Source organism: Mugil cephalus, chromosome 17 (genome assembly GCF_022458985.1).
Source record: "Mugil cephalus isolate CIBA_MC_2020 chromosome 17, CIBA_Mcephalus_1.1, whole genome shotgun sequence".
NCBI lineage: Eukaryota > Metazoa > Chordata > Actinopteri > Mugiliformes > Mugilidae > Mugil > Mugil cephalus.
Genome location: NC_061786.1, coordinates 20,081,104 through 20,099,562, shown reverse-complemented (window position 1 = coordinate 20,099,562; position 18,459 = coordinate 20,081,104). Strand labels below are relative to the sequence as shown.

At 40.1% G+C, this 18,459-nt stretch overlaps 1 protein-coding gene across 1 annotated transcript in view; it reads left to right on the top strand.

The window, feature by feature from the left end:
• The window catches only part of galnt16 (UDP-N-acetyl-alpha-D-galactosamine:polypeptide N-acetylgalactosaminyltransferase 16), a 38,006-nt gene that overhangs the window by 16,680 nt on the left and 2,867 nt on the right, over positions 1-18,459 (top strand). Inside the window, exons 6-14 of the mRNA XM_047611630.1 lie at positions 4,247-4,368; positions 9,926-10,013; positions 10,330-10,414; positions 11,677-11,780; positions 12,464-12,590; positions 14,564-14,656; positions 15,424-15,507; positions 16,068-16,194; positions 17,127-17,243. Of these exons, the coding sequence (XP_047467586.1) occupies positions 4,247-4,368; positions 9,926-10,013; positions 10,330-10,414; positions 11,677-11,780; positions 12,464-12,590; positions 14,564-14,656; positions 15,424-15,507; positions 16,068-16,194; positions 17,127-17,243 (947 nt within the window). The remainder of the gene's footprint in view (positions 1-4,246; positions 4,369-9,925; positions 10,014-10,329; positions 10,415-11,676; positions 11,781-12,463; positions 12,591-14,563; positions 14,657-15,423; positions 15,508-16,067; positions 16,195-17,126; positions 17,244-18,459) is intronic.

Sequence of the window (18,459 nt, the reverse complement as noted above, 5' to 3'; positions counted from 1 at the left end):
TGAACTATTTAAGCAAAGAAAGGTGGTCATAATGTTACGCCTGTTCAACCTTTTGGTCCTAGATGTGAGGTAACGCCAGTATCTAAGTTAATTAAATGTATATTTGTGTCCTTTTAAGTGCTGCCTCCTCGTTCACCATTTGAACCATCACACCCAGGTGTCTGTGCTGAATTCATTTATTTGCTGAATCAGATTCCTCTGACACGAAAGGACACTCAAAAGACCGTTACTGATTAGTTTGGAACGAGAATCAAATTCTTCCTCCATGTTGCCTCCAGTCTCGCTGCAGACTGAAGATTTTATTTGCACTGAACAACCTCATGCAGACAAACATAAGCTTGTTGGATTTAGGAGACCAACTTTGTGCACATGTCTAGCTTAAAAATGATTAAAAGTTTTAAGTCTTACATCACAAAATACGGCATTGAGAGATTTAATCAAATAGTCCCTGTCCCCTTGCGACTGGATTGATTTTAACTCTTAATGGTGTCACACCTTCAGGCGTCATCGACTTTCTCTCCTTTAATGTGTCCAACGGCTGCCAGAGGTCATCGAGTACTGGAGCATTAAATGCACCCTGCAGCAAACAAGCAGCACCAGGAACGTTTTAGTGTCCTTGAGCTTATTGTTTAGGTTTTAGAGCCAGCAACTGTCACCCTCCAGCTGCAAGTATTAAAGGTTAAAGCAGCTGCACATGATTCTCTCAGCACTAAACAACAAACAAGCTGGCGCCTTGGAGGAGCATCCAAGACTCAGATATTTCCACTAAGAGGAAATAGTTCGAGTTCTGAGTTATTAAATGCCTCTATGGTCACAAACACCGCGTTAATGTTCATGTTGGCGAATACTGATCACATTTAATAGCCTTCTTTGACGCCCTCTGTGGCAGTAAGGTGTAAATGCGTGTATGTTCTTTAATACCTGTGCGACATTCTTACTCCAGTTAAACGTTGTAACGTCAGACACGGAGTTCGTAATATTATAAATTCAATGACTTTCATATTGTTATAAGATAGTGACTTTCATTTAAAGACATTTATAGAAAAGAATCAAAAGCTGCAGTTCCTCAAATGGCCACCTGAGGGTGGCTATGAAGGCGAGTCAGTCCCCATAGACCTCCATTTATCACGGCTCAAATAAACGTGTTTAAAGCCTGATTTCTTCCTTATGACAACGGTACACATAATTAAAGCTGGTCAAAAAATAAAGGTGCTGCCACTTTCACTGACGGTGTTTCTGAAACGGTACCAGTTGTTAAAGAAAGGAAAACATACAAACTTTGTGTAAAAACAGCACCTTTTTACTTTTAAGGCATTTTGTGACGCGCAAGTTGAACGGAATATTCATTTAAATAATATACATAAAGATTAAAGACTAAGAAATAAAGTAACTGATATAAAGTAAAATTCACAACAAAGTCATAATTATCATAATTAAAACAACAGTGTGTCAAAACCAGCAGCAACACAGAACAAGTACTTTCAGTGAACCTTCAAATTTTAAGTATTTCAAACACAACTTACAAATTTAAACAGTTTTTCTGGAAAAAGATGAACTACTGCTAACTCTGCTAACAGCAGCAGCCTGGCTATCAAAGATCTCTCAGCTTTTAAAAAAAATGCTATGTGCCTTTGCCCAGTCTACGTCTTTTGAGATGAAGTCCAGTCAAACTTTTTTATTTTATCCCTGCAGCTAAAAAACTGACACAACATCACGTGTAGTGTCGGCACAGCAATAGAGCTAAACGAGCGCTAATTAAAAATTAACTGGCACCGAAATGAAGCACTGAAATCTGCGTTGCTTTTACTTACTACCGTTAGCACCGATGCCATTATGTTATCACCACCCATCCCCTAGCATTTGTGGTCACACATCTTCATCTCAACACAGAGAAACTCCACACAGCTAAATTTATCTGCACAATTACAGAACGATGCCAGCACACCAGGTCACAGTGTAGACGCCATTAACCAGCGTAGCCGCCTGTGTCATAGGCTCCACGTTGAACCTGTTGCAAGAGCATAAACCAAGACATAAACCGAGCTTTAGGCATAAACCGAGCTTTAGGCAGAGTCAGGCACTAACACGATAGCGACGACTGGAGCTTCAAAACCTTCAGCTGGTGCCAACAAACACTGTTTTTTAGTTAATTATAAAGATGAAAATTTGTCCTGATTCCATGAATTCAGAGGTTTTTTTTAAATGATGAAGTTTTGTTGGATTTGAACCAATCTCTCTGCTGTTGTACCGGGGCTTTAACGAGAGGTGGAAGTGTCTGATTCGAGCACATATCCTCCTCGTCTCCTCCATCGCAGCATTGTGCGCGTTCTTCTGCGCTGCTGCTAATCAATAAGCCTTTTTGTGCCTTTTTGTGTGTGTGTAAACAACATTGTGCTTGAACTATCGAACTGCAGTAAGCAATGATGAGCCAGGCTCCCACATATCTGTTGTTGCTTTGTGCCGTATCCAGGTTATCAGCCTCGTTATCAACTGCATCTCAAATTAATTTGTGTTAAAATAGAGAATAATTACTTGTTTCTAAGCAACACAGATGCAGCATTGGTCACTTATTTCATATAAAATATATAGAACCAGCAGTTGTTGTTGTTTTTATCTTTGATTTTGGAGCAAAACACTGGAGTGGATGTGCTACATCTGCTTAATTAACTGTAGATGTTGCAGAAAACGGGAAGGCAGTTAACCTCCTCCACAGATCCCTGCTCTAAATCCAAATTACTGTGATTGTAGACACACTTCAGATCTGTTGTCGCCTCTCCGCCGCTTGCTCTAAATCTGTGTTTTAAGCTGATCTGTTTTTTTTAAAAGAGAGTTAAACTCTCAGCTCCAAATAAACACTTTTCAACGAGGCCCTTTAAAGTGGTTGCTAGGGCACAAACCGAGACACGCTCTGGCGTCTACTTCAGAATAATCCAATTAATCGGTTTCCTTCCTAAAGGCTGTTTTGTTCTGTAGAAGCTTAGCCGGCTCAGGGCGAATGTAAATATCCCAGAAACACAGATGATTCATTTCCCCAAAATAAAAACATTTAGTGAGAACAAGAACCCCGATTGTTTCGGAGCAAACACCAGAGATATGTGTTGCTCTGCTTTTGAACGCAGTTTAAATTGAGTTTGACGGCATCGTGGCCTTTAATAATAATCTCTTGTAAACACGTCCTCCCTCTCTCGTTTGATTCTCAGCTGTGATGAATCTGTTGCAATATCTAGCTGAAGAAGCGGAGAGAGTTTTCTGTCAACAGTCGCCTCAGCAGATCTGAGTGTTACCACCTGGAGAAGCTTTACTGCTGCCGTCTTTCCCTCCGCCTCCTCTATACCTGCGATCCATACCTGAAACAACGTGTTCACACCTGTTTAAAGGAAGAAATTAAATGAAAAAAATGTCTGATCAGATGTGTAGAGGACAAGTCATCAATCAGTCATCGTTCAGTTACAAACACTATTAAGACAAGACAAGACACGACCTTTACTAATCCTCAAGAACATTCTGTGCCAGAGGATTCATACATAACAAAATACAGTCAACAGTAAACAGCACAGATTCAATTTAGTACAGTAACTTTGATAAAAAGTAAGAGTCCTTCCAGCAAAATATACACTTTGTTACGATAACTACGATAATACGATACGATATAATATCATAAAACCCGATACGATACGATAAAATATCAAATATGATACGATAAAACCTGATACAAAACAATAAAATGCGATGCAATGTGATACGATAAGATTAAAAAAAAAACAGTATAATAAAACCAATATAATATGATAAAATACGATACAATACAGCATGTCACGATATAATTTGATACAAAAAAAAAATGCGATAAAATTTGATTGATTTTAAAGGGAAAATTTGGATGTCAAATACAGGTTACATAAAAAATAAAATAAGATAAGAATGACAATAATATATTAAGGGAACATGAAAGAATGTACCAGGTTTAACTAACTAACTAACTACAGTCTGGTGATTGTCAACAACTAAACAAAAGTAAGTAAAAGTGATGAAAGGATGTATATACAGGTACAATACAAGAGATAAAATATGTATATTTATATAAAAAATACTAAATTAGAAATAGAGAGTGAAAATGAGTTTTATCATAAAAGGGATTTAAAAACAGGCAGTGTCTGGGACTGCCTACACTGAAATCTTAAAATCAATCGTAAAAGAAAAAAAATCTACTCGATGTTTGACCGAGCTTTGACTGCGTTTCCCTCAGGTCTGATCCGGTCCCGTGTGCGAGGAGCCAACATGGCGTCCGCCGCCATCTTGACCTTCTTGGACAGTCACTGCGAAGTCAACACCGACTGGCTGCAGCCGATGATCCAGCGAGTCAAGGAGGTACAAACCTCACACTCTGCCGTCATTCACACTCTCCAATTAGACATTTAATACACGCAGCACACACTCATCTGGAGGTGGACGTTTTTTTTTTTTTTTTTTTTTTTGTTCCTGTAGACTTGAGGGGATTTTTGCTGCTTTTTATATTTTATTGGCTGTGATGTAATACGTTGGCACTTCATATTATTAAATAAACACTCGGGTTTAAGATTTGAGTCACGCTCCACCAGCTGTAACGCTCCTGCCACTGCTGGAAACGGGGATGGTGTCATTTTCCTCAACCAATCTGTTTTCCACTTGTCCCCGTGAGTCTAAATTTATTCCCCATTGGCTATAATTACAATCGGCTGCATTTATTCTCCGCCAGCATTAGCAGCATCTGTGGCGTCGGTTTTTTGGAAAAGTTTCGAGCTGCTTTTGGGCCCCGAACTATCAGCTGTGTGTTTTCCTGGGAGAACACATCAGGGTTTTCCGTCACATAAAATCGCCACCTGTGCAGACGGAGCCTGTTTGACCACCTTCATCATTACCACCTACACTCCCTTATCTGTTAAACAGCTTGTTTTTTTATTCTTTTTATTTGTGCATAACGTACAATATGATGTTAGGTTTGCAGAGTTACTACAGTGGTATGTGACAGTGTTTATTCTTGCTCCAGGCTCCTGAGTGTTTGTCACTTTAGTGGTTTAAAAACGACAATGTGAACGCTGCCTCTCTTCTTTTTTTTCGTTTGCGTGTCTCTTTATTAATTTCCGTGTCGTTTTGGCCGCGAGTCTCTCTGTTTCCCTCTCTGTTTACGTTCCTGTCGGCTTTTTGCAACACGAGACGCGCGGGGGGGGGGAAGCGTGCACAGAATGTGAATACGATCAATAATTAGAGGTACAAAAGCACCTGCAGGGATCAACGTGTGAAGCTGCTAAGACACAAGAAGTTTTGATTTGTTTTCTCAACACGAACTAAAATCTGCTCTAAAACTGCTATAAATAAAATAATCAGATAGAAAGAAACATTCATCAGATTATAACCTTTTTGTTATTTTGTTTTTGTCTTTATTTAAGGTAATTAAGTGAAGCATTATGTTTTAATGGATATTTTTCTATTGGATAGATTATCAGTGGTTTACGCCGCCCCTCTAAATCTGATTTAAATCCGTCTGGACGTAATGATTAATAGACTGTTTGATGACCTCAAACATTACCGACCTGTGACTGGGCTCTAATCAGCACTGCTGCTCCTTAAATCCTCTGCCAACCCCCATCGCTAACCTTCCCGCTGACCCCAGCAGTCAGCAGGAGCGGCTTCACTTCTCATTTCTCTTCGGTAATCGCCTCCGTGTGCTCCCACTAAACCTGATAGAGACGCCCTCAACGCGCCCCAATTTCTTCACTCCACTCCCAAACACCGGGCTCTTATCGTCGGCTCTTTTAGCTTCGAGTGCCTCTCTGGTTCGGTCAAAGTGTCTGAAAACATCTTGTGTAAGAGTGCCATTTAATTAGAGGAGTCACTTAATTGTCAAGAGTTTTGGTGCAAAATGTGAAGCTAAGCTGTTTGAGGAGGTAAAAAAAGAAAGTGTGATGGAAAATTAAGACGACTTTTAGCTTTTTATGAATGAGAAAAAAAATATGTTGCGCACATACTACAGTTATTACAGTAGCCGGTTGTGCTGCTATTGACATTACAGATACAGCAGTTTAAATGTGAATTAATATGTAAAAATACATGAAATCGTCCCTGTTTCTTCATTTCATCTTGATAAAATTCAAAAAGAATTTTTATTTCCGAGCTTTAAATCTCCCCACAGATTTCCACATCAGCTTACAGTGCTAACACATGGCCATGCAAACCTGTTTTACTACTAGTGTGGGATTAATCTACAATATTTACTCATCACCACAGTAAAATAGTCCATTAAATCCTCTCTAAATCAGTAGAAAATGTGGTGAACAAAAAATATATATATACCATGATATATCGTCATATACAAGCTAAACTAGCTGTTTGTAGTTTTTATGCTAAGCTAAGCTAAGCTAACCATCTTCTCCTCGTCTCCATAGTCCTCTCGCCCAGACTTGATAAATTAGAATTCTTTAATTACCCATAAAAAGAGGAAAGTGTAGAGAAAGAGTTCATTTAAAATAAGAGGACTTTTTGTGTTTGGCTGATCTGAAACACTGTGCATGACACAAAACTCAAAGCCTTTCAATGTTTTATTCACAAGCACATTGTGTTTGTGTTTCCATACACTCATCTCTGGCTCTGGGCGGCTGTGACTCATCCAGCCTTCATTACAGCCTCTTACTGCTGCGCTCGCTGATAATTCATTAGTTTCCCTGCGCTGATGTTGCACAGTCTCTTTCGACAGATGGTTTCCACTCTAGATGTAGGTGACGTCTCAGATGGCATCATTTATTTAAATCTTTTGATCGTGAAGAACAATTGCGATTTACTCTCTACTCTCTGCTTTTGACCTTGAGTACTTTTTAATCCTCGAAGAAGTACAATAATCCAGACTGGACTACTACTACTACTACTACTACTACTACTACAACTACTACAACTACTACTTCTTCTTCTTCTTCTTCTTCTTCTTCAGCAAACTTTGAGTTTGTCTTGAGAACTGTCCTCAGGTTGGAACCTGTTTGTGTAACAGACTGAAAATTGAAACAAAACGAATCACAACAGTGATATTAACTACATTTAAAGATGTTTATGAAGGTTCTCAGTCTGTAACTGGACTTATAGTTTTTCATGGAGACATTCAAGTGGCTCAGAAACACTGATGGAGAGTTTAATTTTGTCAATACATATAAAGATGGACAACCCCCCCCCCCCCCCCCCCCCCCCCCAAAATTACACCTGTAACTCCCTACCTACCCTCAGGTCTGTGTTCTATGTTGAACTCAGCCTCGTGCTATTGATAAATATACATTATTATTATAATTTTGCATTCAATATTAAGATATTGAAATAATACACAGGTCCAAATGTTCTTTTTTTAATTTTATTTCAAGCATGTGCAACAGTAGGGTGGCTAATTACTGTAAACATACCTGATATAAATATTGCGTAATGTTCGTAATGTTCACGCTGAGTCTGGCAGAGTCAGCGTGTAATATGCAGCCTTGTGATTGGCTCAGCAGCGATAGGGGCGGGGCCTTACTGATGAGATTGACAGGTCTAGTGTTGAGACAGCTCCTGTATCACTGAATAAAGTGGTGACTGAAAGATAACGTCATTCATCCCTTTACTAAAATATGTTGGAAGACCCAAGCTTTAAGTGTTACGTTTGATATAATTCAGATTTAGTTGATTTAAATTAAAAAAAAAACACCTGCACACTTGCTTTCAATGATGAAATTAGCCATAGTTTTTATTTCTGTTGTAAAGTTGGACACTTTAACACAGAGTTCTACGGGGAATGGAGTCTGCAGCTTTTTTGCACTTGAGTGGTCTCAGCATTAGCATTAAATTACATTCACAAACAAAGTAAAATGAAGGATTACGTGCAGCTGAAAACATGATTTAGGTCTGGCTCCTGATCCTTAGCTTCGTCTCCTCAGGACAGTGTGTCCTCCTGTCAGGCTCTTACTCAGAGACCCGTGTGGCATTTCTGGACGATGAGGCAAAAAAATCACATCAACAACACATCAAAATGGCAAGAGGAACCCGCGAAACTGTGGCGCACGCACACAAAATATGCTCCTAATGACGGAGGGCTAAGATTTGTGTTCCTCTCTGCAGATCTCAGTTCAATTTGTTTCCTCTCTCATTTTTATTCCACTTCTCACATGGACTTTGAAGTAACTTTAAATTACTTTCTCCATGACATTAAAAGCAGATGGAAAACACATCACTCTGACAGCGCAGTAAAGAAGAGAGAAGAAACAAAAGAGGAAGAGAGGGGTAGAGATATTGAGACATCATCAGTGACATCCATTTTTGGGAGCGCAGCCTCTTTGTTCATTACCGAATCACAGACGCCCATTAAAAGCCCAATAAATGTCTGTCGCATTAAGCTGTTGAGACCATCACTTTCCAAATTGCTCTGTGGCAGATTGGCATTTCACACTTCCCCCGCACTCTTTTGGTGCATTGAACTCAAAGTTCACAGCAGGTTTGATCTCGGAGCAGAGACGGAGACGGGGACGGGGACGGGGCTCTAATTGGAAACAGTTGGTTTGGACGGTCCTGACACTAAGCTGTTTCCACTACACAAACACACACACACACAGATGCTTTATGGGCAAACAGCAGTGGTGTTGGCATGGACGCACATATCTGCAATCAACGGGCTCTTCTGTTTACATCATGGTTGCTTTTTGGAGCAGGACGTGTTTCTTCTTACGTAAATGTGTCCCAGTTCCAAAACGACCAATAACTAAACCCTTTGTGAAATATATAAGATTAACTGTTTAACCTTTAGTCTTTATTAGGGGACTAGTTCACCACCCCTCGCTCTAATGTTTAATATTTATTTATATTTTTAAATGATAGGTCTCCAATAGGTGGTCTGCAGAGGTACTGTAAGGAGGTCGCAAAATCTTTGGTTGATTAGGCATTTTTTATATAGATTTTTTTTAATTCCCCCTTAACATGAATCCAACATATTTTAATAAAGGGATAAGGGAAAGCTTAATATTGCAAAATGCCTACTTAATCTTTTGCATAAACAAGCCAAAATAAATATATGTGTAAACGACTAAACTTTAACAGATTTAAATTAGTCAGTGTTATTTTTACAGTGTCATTCAATTCTTTTATGTATTTAGTTTTTACATAAAAGTCTAATTTGCATTTCAAAAACAGTGTTGGATACGAATACAATATGCACCGTTGAACATTTTCTGCACTTTTTTTTTTTCTGTTAGTTTTGTAAAGGAGCTGTAAGTTTAGGTTCCAACAGGCGATTCTGACGAAGCTTTGTTGTCAACATAAAATGCCGACAGCTCATTTTTCAAACTTTTTCAGAGATGAATATAAAATTTAGTATTTCGAACCTTTGAAGCTGTTCTGGTGAACTCAGGATATTTTACCAGATGAACTATTTGTGCTATGAAGAGTGAAAGGACGACGCATGGAAATCTTTAAATCTGATATTTTTAATTAGACCCGTGATAATTAGGTTAAAATCACAGGGATATTTTTAATATTTTTTTAGTTTTTAGTTTTTTTATTACTCTCACTAAAGTTCTGGAATGGTCAAATACTTTACTTACTTTACTTTATGTGATTAAACGTTTAAAAAGTGTAAATATGTCAGCGTTAGCATGGTGGCTAGTTTTCAGCTTTATGCTAATGCATTTTTATTAATATTGTAAATATCAAAAACAGCAACTGAGTTCACACTGACAGTAAAACATGTTTTCATGACAAACTTTTTCTGCTTATTTGGAGTTTTTTGGCTTTTTTTTTAACCCTACTGTTACCGCCCCCTGCAGAGTAACATGATTTACTACAACTGTACTTCAGATTCTGGTTGCTTTCCATGTCCTCAGATGCCGTCCAGTGTTTCCCTCAGCGTCCTAATAATCTGCCGTTCTGTCGTCTTCCCATGCAGGATCACACGCGAGTGGTCAGCCCCATCATTGACGTCATCAGCCTGGACAACTTTGCCTACTTGGCTGCGTCAGCTGATTTGAGAGGAGGTCAGGACACGCAACTCGTGCACAGTAATAACTAACAACGCACAGCTGCAGGAAGGGAAAACCCCTGTTGCGTAACGTCACAATTCCTGCCAGAATTCAATACTGAGAGCAGAAATTCAGAATTTAATTAAAGCCAGCCTGGAATACGATACATGTGTGAAGAAACAAGGCATCTAACATACGACTGGTATGAGATCATGTAGCTTTGGTTTAGCCAAAGTCTCATATCTAGATGTTTTCTTTAGAACTGATACTTGGGCATCGAGGTTGTGAATTTTACTTTAATTACTTCTCTCTTGATTCCTTCTTTTGTCAGGATTTGACTGGAGCCTTCACTTCAAATGGGAGCAGATTCCCATCGAGCAGAAAATGGCGAGAAGCGACCCCACGCAGGCGATTAGGTACGTTTACACCTTTACTTCGTTCTCCTCCTCTAAAACGGGAACCTCGTTAACGTGCATCAGTTTTAGTAGAACAGAATCAAAGTATTTCATAACTGAGACAATAAGACATGAACAGGTAATAAATTAAAGCTGGGGTGCTGTATGTATCTGCATATTTACGTGTTTCCTCTAAAAACAGCTTCCTCCTAAAAACTGCTCTGATTGGTTGGATCCAGTGGCTTCATCAGGCTCCGCCCCCTCGTCCTGCCCCACCTCTGTAGATACAGTACTGCATAGCGAGGGGAGGGGCATATAATTTTGAGATAGTTTAGATACAGAATAATGGTGCGTTTCATTTACCTTGGAGGGCAGAATTCGAAACTAAATGGCCGTATCCATGAAAGCGCCTTGTCCGATTACAACTTACTGTGTTCAGTATTTACATTTTTTGAGTGAAAGTAAAGTTTTTTGCAATAATGTCAAACTAAATTCAGGTTATTTATGTTACAGAAATTGTAAACGCACCAGATAACTTGAACTAAGAATTATTTACAGTGATGAAATCTATAAGACCATACAAGGCTAAAATTAATAAAAAATATAATCGTAAATGTAGAAAAAAATACACCCCAGTTTGCCACGATGGTGTTTGGCTCTGTTTTGGTTTTACCAGGCTATTGTTTTAGCCTTTGTTAGCGGGACATGAGCTTGTAGTTTCCATATAAAACTTTTCAACACATGTATGTGGAAAAATACTGTTTGTACGACCAATTTAATGCAACAAAAACTAGTCAGAAGTGCTAATAAACGAAATATTGCAGGAGCTTCTAATTAGTGTTTACACACAGGGCGGACATCTTGGTGACTCAACTCAGGGGTAATTAGTGATGATTCTACGACTTTCTGAGTAGAAACTCCAACTTCCAGTTGAAAATTCCAACTCTGAACTCGGAAATTAAGTACAAAAGGAACAAACCTTAAGTACACGCCCCTTAGTGCTGGATGAGTCATCAGCAAATCTTTTTTTCCAAGAAATGAAAAACTGTAAAACTGTAAACGACCCTTTTCTGTGGAGAGAAAACGTCAATATTACAAAACACTTAAATATGCGGTTCAGACTTTACAGGATTTAATTAATTGATTATTTGATCTGTTGTTAGAAATTCTTAATTTTTATTTTTTTTCCTGCAAAGAAAAGTTCCTTTTTAGTTGATTTGAAATGAGAGTGTGAATAAATCACTGTAAACCTAATTAACCCCCATCCCTCCCGCGCTCTGCAGGACTCCCGTCATCGCTGGTGGGATCTTCGTCATGGACAAGAGCTGGTTCAACCACCTGGGCCAGTACGACATCCACATGGACATCTGGGGAGGGGAGAACTTCGGTGAGATTTCTAACTCTGCATTAATCATCCTTCGTCCAAATTAGTCTTTAAATAGTTTAGAAAACCAGGCTTCACTCGGCCACGTTGGCCCAGACGTAAACTCTCAAATTCCTAATTTATTAGAACTCAGTGATTCATGATATTGTTCTATTTTGGCGTTTTGTAAATGACCTAAACGTTGCTAGACGGGTTTTGCACGTGTGCTGCATTTTGAAAAAGATTCTTTTAGCTCTTTAGCTTCACCCTCCCGAGTAAAAGGGAAAATAAAGAACCAATCGATACCGGGATAATGGGTTTGACCTCAGCTTAATGAGAACAACAGTGCACTTTCTACTCAGGATAAATAAATATCGTTCCTCTGGAGTCAAATCTGGAAATGTCTTCATTCTATGTATTTATGCGTGGCTCTTTCGGATGCTGCAGAGGTTCAACAGCCTCACGCTCGCGTTATGCCAAACACGTCCTTGGAATTTGCAAGTCAGCAGCGAGTTAAATGATTCGCTGCGAGAGCTTCCATAACACTGATTTACAGCTCATCTGCTGCTGCGTGAAAACGCATCAGGTGAACATGCCCGGGGCCGGACGCACATCGGGCTGAATAACACGCACGGATGCACGTTGACAGTCAGCTCCTCGGTGACGTGCCCGGACTCACATTCTCGTTTGCCTGTCCGTCCCCGCAGAGCTTTCTTTCCGGGTGTGGATGTGCGGAGGAAGTCTGGAGATTCTCCCCTGCAGCCGCGTGGGTCACGTGTTCAGAAAGCGTCACCCGTACGACTTCCCAGAGGGCAACGCTCTAACCTACATCAAGTGAGTGGGTTGATCTGTCTGCCTGCGCATAGTTATTACCCTGAAATGGCATTTACGGACTGCCAAGAAGGTTAATCCTGCGTTCAGCCTCACAGTCTTTAACTGTCACATGATTCACCGCAGTTCACTGCAAAGTTTCTGTTTTCCCCCGCCGGCTAGACTTTTCACACATTTCAAAAAAAAAAAAAAAGCATCTTCATGATCAGTATCAGGGACCACGCCTTGAAGGAATTTCACTTTGGGCTCAACCAGGTGGAACTGGCTTTTTAGTTAAGGTTTAATGTGTAATGATTGACAATAGTAGAAGTGGTTATTAGGTTTATTACATGTATTATCTCCTCCCACAGTGACACATGGTATTACACATGTTGCTACGTCGCTCTAAACTAAACATTTAGTCCTTTTTTAGCTAAAAATTAAATCTCAAAAGAAAAACTTATCTCCCAAACCTAAATGTCTCTATGCAAACAAGATGTAGCCAGAGTGACCAAAAATGTGCCGAGTCCAGCTCTTGTGCAAACAAAACCAAGTGCTTAAAGGCAGGATATGTAAGTTTTTTGGGCAAAATTTTGTCCAAATTCGATAATAGCCGGTTAGCATATTTTAATTCAAGAGTTATGAAAGAGACAGTTGACTTCTGTGCCTCCTCCTGACTGTGTTTAAAGGCAAAAATCTGAGCGTGACTGTAGTAGTGTTCCACCAATCACAGGCCGTTTTATGGAGTGTTGCTGTATTGGCTGTTGCTATTGGTTACTCGTTCACGTCAATAACTACACCAAAGTAACGTTTGTTTGTTCATAAACTCAGTTTGTTCACGATAGGAAGGTAAAGTCCGTTACCTGTGGCTCGGCCGTGGTGTATAACTGATTAATTGCTCTTTGGTGGAATATGTTGGATGAAGGGTGAAGGGATAAGAGTTCTGGGGTCTGGATCACGTTGATCGGGTCAGAGAGTCACTGTGACCTCACGTCCGTCCTGTTTTTTCTGAACCTGATCGATATCGGAGCCATGATTTCAGGATGGAGTTTGTTCAAGTTTGGCCCAAACTTTCTCTTGGACTCTGGGATGATCTGATTAAAAGCAGATGGTCCAGAGTCAGTGTCACATTTACCTCCTGTTTTTGTTCTAGTGATTGATGTCTCAGGAAACTTTAATGGATGAATTGTTCAAACATGGCACAAACATCCACTCGGACTGAAGAGGCCAGGATTAATTTATCAAAAGAAGGGTCAGTGCAGCCGCACAGAACTCAAGAGTTTGTGCTCTGATCATGACATGATTTCACACAAATGTCAAATGTCACTTTGACGCCATAATGCTCCAGAAAACACTGATTGAAATCCATGTTATATGAGGCTGGACGGAGCTGGACGAAATAAAAGCAAGGTGATAATTCTTACTCTTCTTTTGTCCCTCTTCATTTATCAACTCTTGAAACTAAAAACCAGTATTCTGCAACATGGAGCTCTCAGAGCCTTCTGAAGCAAACTTAGACTTAAACAGACGTTGTTCTACACTCTAAAGTAAAAAAAGAAAAATAGGTTAAGATAGGTAATTTAAAAAAGTAAAATGAAATGAAATAATTAAATAATAATTAAAAAATAAATAAAATAAAATAATTACAAATAAATAAATTATGAATAAATACTAATTAATACATAAAAAATAAATAATTATAAAATCTGATAAAATAAAATAGTATAAACAAAAAATTGTACATATGAACTTATGTACAAGAAATAGTGTCAGAGGTAAATATATATTATGTTATATACAAAGGAAGGATAATGTGCAGTAACATTAATAACATGGAGGTATCTGTTAGATAACTAACCCGTCTCCACTTGTTGAAAATAAAATAAAGTCTCAAGGCATCATTACGTTGCTGATGAAGGTGCAGAGAGGAGCTGTGATGTCATCTTTCTAGTCGACTGCAGGAACGTTGTGTCTTTACCGTGTCTGTGTCCGTGCAGGAACACCCGGCGGGCTGCTGAAGTCTGGATGGATGAGTATAAGCAGTACTACTATTCTGCGAGGCCGTCGGCTCAGGGCAAAGCCTTTGGCAGGTTTGTCTATTACACATTACATCTGTCCGTGCACCACATAGACACAGGAACAGGTGGAAGATTCAGCCTCTCCTCATGTGTTGAAGTTATTCATGTTTTAGCCTGATGAGCTTTGTGTTAATGTTTGTCTCAAAAGAGTTTCTATAGAGACACTGAGGACTGCAACTCATTTTTATTAAAGATCCGTTCTTATTAAAGATCTGCTCATTTTTACACTGTGCAGCCTGAGCTGTTACGTTGTTACCATTAAGGGACAAAATGTTAGAATCAATGTTGCTGCTAATTAATCAAGTAAAATACACTTTGTATTTAAATTTGATGCCACCACAAACACTGGCATATAAAGGGTTAAAAGAAATTAATCAAACTTTAAGTATTTGTGATTAGTTCTGAAGTGGATTAAAAGATTTATGGAAAAAAAAGAAAAGTAGAAAAAATATTAACTTGCTATTTTTAGGGTATTTTTGAAGAGGATGGTAACAACATAACAATTTTTGTTATTACAATCATCACAATCAGATTTGCTACTAATCACTGACATTCAGATTATTTAAAATATTTCAATTTTTGTGTTTTTTTTTTTCAAAAAAATTTATGCCTTCACAAACACTGACATATAAAGGGTTAAAAGAAATGAATCAAACTTTTGTCCCTTTATGGTAACAACGTAACAGTTTTAAAATCAGATGAGGTTTAGCTCTCACCTGATTCTTCTGATCTGATTCTTCTTCTGTTTCATTTCCTCCCTCTGTCTTTCCCTCCTGCAGCATCACCGACCGCCTGACGCTGCGGCGGAAGTTGAACTGCAAACCTTTCCGCTGGTACATGGAGAACGTCTATCCTGAGCTGAGGTGTGACGATGTTCAGCTGGTGCCATTTCACTGAATATATCCCACTTTAAAGTTCCTGTTTAGCAGGCGAGAGTAAGAACATCCCATCAGCAGCAGCAGCAGCAGCAAGAGGGGCAACAAATAAGTGTTTTTTAGAGAAGATATACAGCTAATGTGCAAATTATCCTACAATATAGGGCTGACTTTATTCCTCCTAATATTTATTTTGAGCTGTCTGTTATGGAGCACCAGATAAGAGTATAATAAGTTCAGTTTTGAAACCCCTCGAGGTGTCATGGCCCTCTCGTTCTAAATATAACAGATCTGGATGAGAACCTCTGAGTGCGTCCCACGAGCTTTTTGTTCTCAAGCTACACTCTGCCTCTCCAGCTGCGTCTGCTCCAAACATCCATCGCCCCTTTAATCGTCACCGTACCCTCTTATAGGAGCAATGTCGTACTGAGGCGCTTTGCTTCGTGCCACAGTTACAGTTACAGTCCCCGTCCAGCTGTTCCTCGTTGGTTGTAATAAAGACCCGTTTTTTTCTTTTTGGTTCCTCTCTGTCTGTGGTTGTCCCTCAGGGTCCCGGAGCAGGAAGCGGTGTCCAGCGTGCTGAGGCAGGGCGGTTTGTGCCTGGAGACCCGCGGGAGCGACGGCCTCGGCCTGGCAGAGTGCAGGGGCATCGGGGGCAACAGGCCGCAGTCACAGGTCAGGAGACGGAGGGTCGCTGTAAACGTGTCGCTGCACACACGCCGACGCCTTAGGTTATAGACGGATCCTGGACAAAACTCTTCACTTTAAGCTGCTACTTGAAACTGATGCCCAACAACCACATAATCAACAAAAACAGACAGCCTTACACTGATCCGCCACAACATTATGACCACTGACAGGAGAACTGAATAACATCTTGTGACGATTTAATGTTCTGCCGGGAAACTTTAGGACCTGGTATTCATCATGTGGACATGTAGCACCCACCTAGAGCCTAAACTCATCAAGTATCTGTGGGATGATCCCCCCTCTCAAACACCCCCACTAACAGCATCCTGTTACCAGACACCACAGGACACCCTCAGAAAGAAAGTCCATGTCCGTTCACTGAAGCGTCACAACTGTTTTTGAGGCACAAAGGAGACTTACACAGTATTAGGTCATAATGTTATGGCTGATTGATGTATATCATAAAAGATTCTTAATTTGAACTGATATTTGACAGATCGTTTTGGTAAATAATGCTAAAAAAAAAATGCACGTCAGTGTGCTGTGTATTTATGATTATTATTATTATTATGTCCAAGTGCGTTTTGCATCATTAACATCTGCTCTGTGATTTATCTGAGTAATAACCTGATCATCTCTGATCTCTAAAAAGACGGTCCCTCCAGTCTGACACAAATAAAAACATCTGTCTCTGTTGCTAGGCGACGGAGCTGATCAACATGCCATCAGTTAGCCCATGAAAAACAGCCTTGTGCCAAATCTTAATTTAAAACACTGCATCAGTCACATTCTGACTCCCCCCCCTGGACGTGGCATTTATTACTCTGCAGCTTTTTTTTTATTATTTGAAGCAGCTGAACCTAAATGTTGTGTTTTCTTATTAATTCAGTTGAGATGTTTCTCTTGTGTCTTTCCAGAAATGGGAGCTGATCGAGCCGCTGATCCGACAGCAGGACCTCTGCCTGGCTATTTCTGCCTTCACGGCAGGGTCGAAGGTCAAGATGGAGCCCTGCAGCGCAAAAGAGCCCAGACAGGTGAGACTTAACCTTTCAGCGCACATCAAGTTCTCAGGATGGACCAGAGCAGGATATTCCACCTTAACCTCTGGGCTCTGAACAAAGGGTTTCACCTGCTGTAGGGAGACTTTTTAGAACTGATTCAATAGAAAAAGACCAACCGAGATGGAGCCTCACAGTCAACATCAGTTCTTACTACGTTCATCTTTCCAACATCTTTGCTCCCTCTACGTACATCAAACATGCTCAGAAATGTTTTATTCCAGTCAGACAGAAACAATCAAATCAAGAGTTTTGCAAAATTTACCAATTTAAGATGATGCTTTATCAAACCCCAATATGGAAATTCAGTTTATTCCAACTGAAGTGGTTACATGAAGCTTTTTTTTAAATTTTTTTTACTCCGATTATTATTTATTATATTAAGGTTTAGTGAAACCTGCTGTGATGTATGGTTTGGGGACAGTGGCTGTGTCTAAAAGAAAGGAGGCTGAGTCACCGGGATGGACGGGATAAGAAATGAGCAGATCAGAGCGACAACTTTAGAGATAGAGAATATTATTTATTATTTATTGTCACTATACAAGGATTCATTCATATTCTCTAAGCGCTTGTCCTCTGGAGGGTCGTGGGAGGGACCGGACCCGATCCCAGCTGTCCCATTGCTAGTTTAAACGTTGCTCTATCAGTGGTGACTTCTTCTTGCCGACACGTCTCCCTGCTCAGAGATGAAACGTTTGGGAAACGAGAGGTGGTGCCAGATGCTCAGCAGCCCGTCTGCCCGACGATGCCAGGAGGCTCAGACTCATCTTATTGCCTCCGATTCAGATCCGGCCAGTTTGACTTTATGGACGCGGCAGAACAAGCGCTCCAATAACTTCAGTCCCCCACCCTGTTCCTTCCTCGCCCCCCCCCCCCCCCCTCTTTTGTGGATGTTGAATACTAAGAGTCCCACGAGAGGCCCGAGTTGGCCGCATGGTGGATTTATGACATCGAGGAGGGAGCTATTAACTCAGACCATGTGTGTGCGGTGTGCAGGACTCTCGCCAGGCCTTCCTCTCATCTCTCAGCGGGCCCATTGCAATCCTTTAAGAGGTCTTTGGGAGCCTGCCCATCAACAAGCAATCAGTTATTGCTGTGGGAGACGTTTGGTCTCTTTGTCCTGAGTTTTTAATCCCTTAGAAAGGGAAAAATTACTCCAGCCTTTGTATTTGTTGGATACAGAGGACTGAAA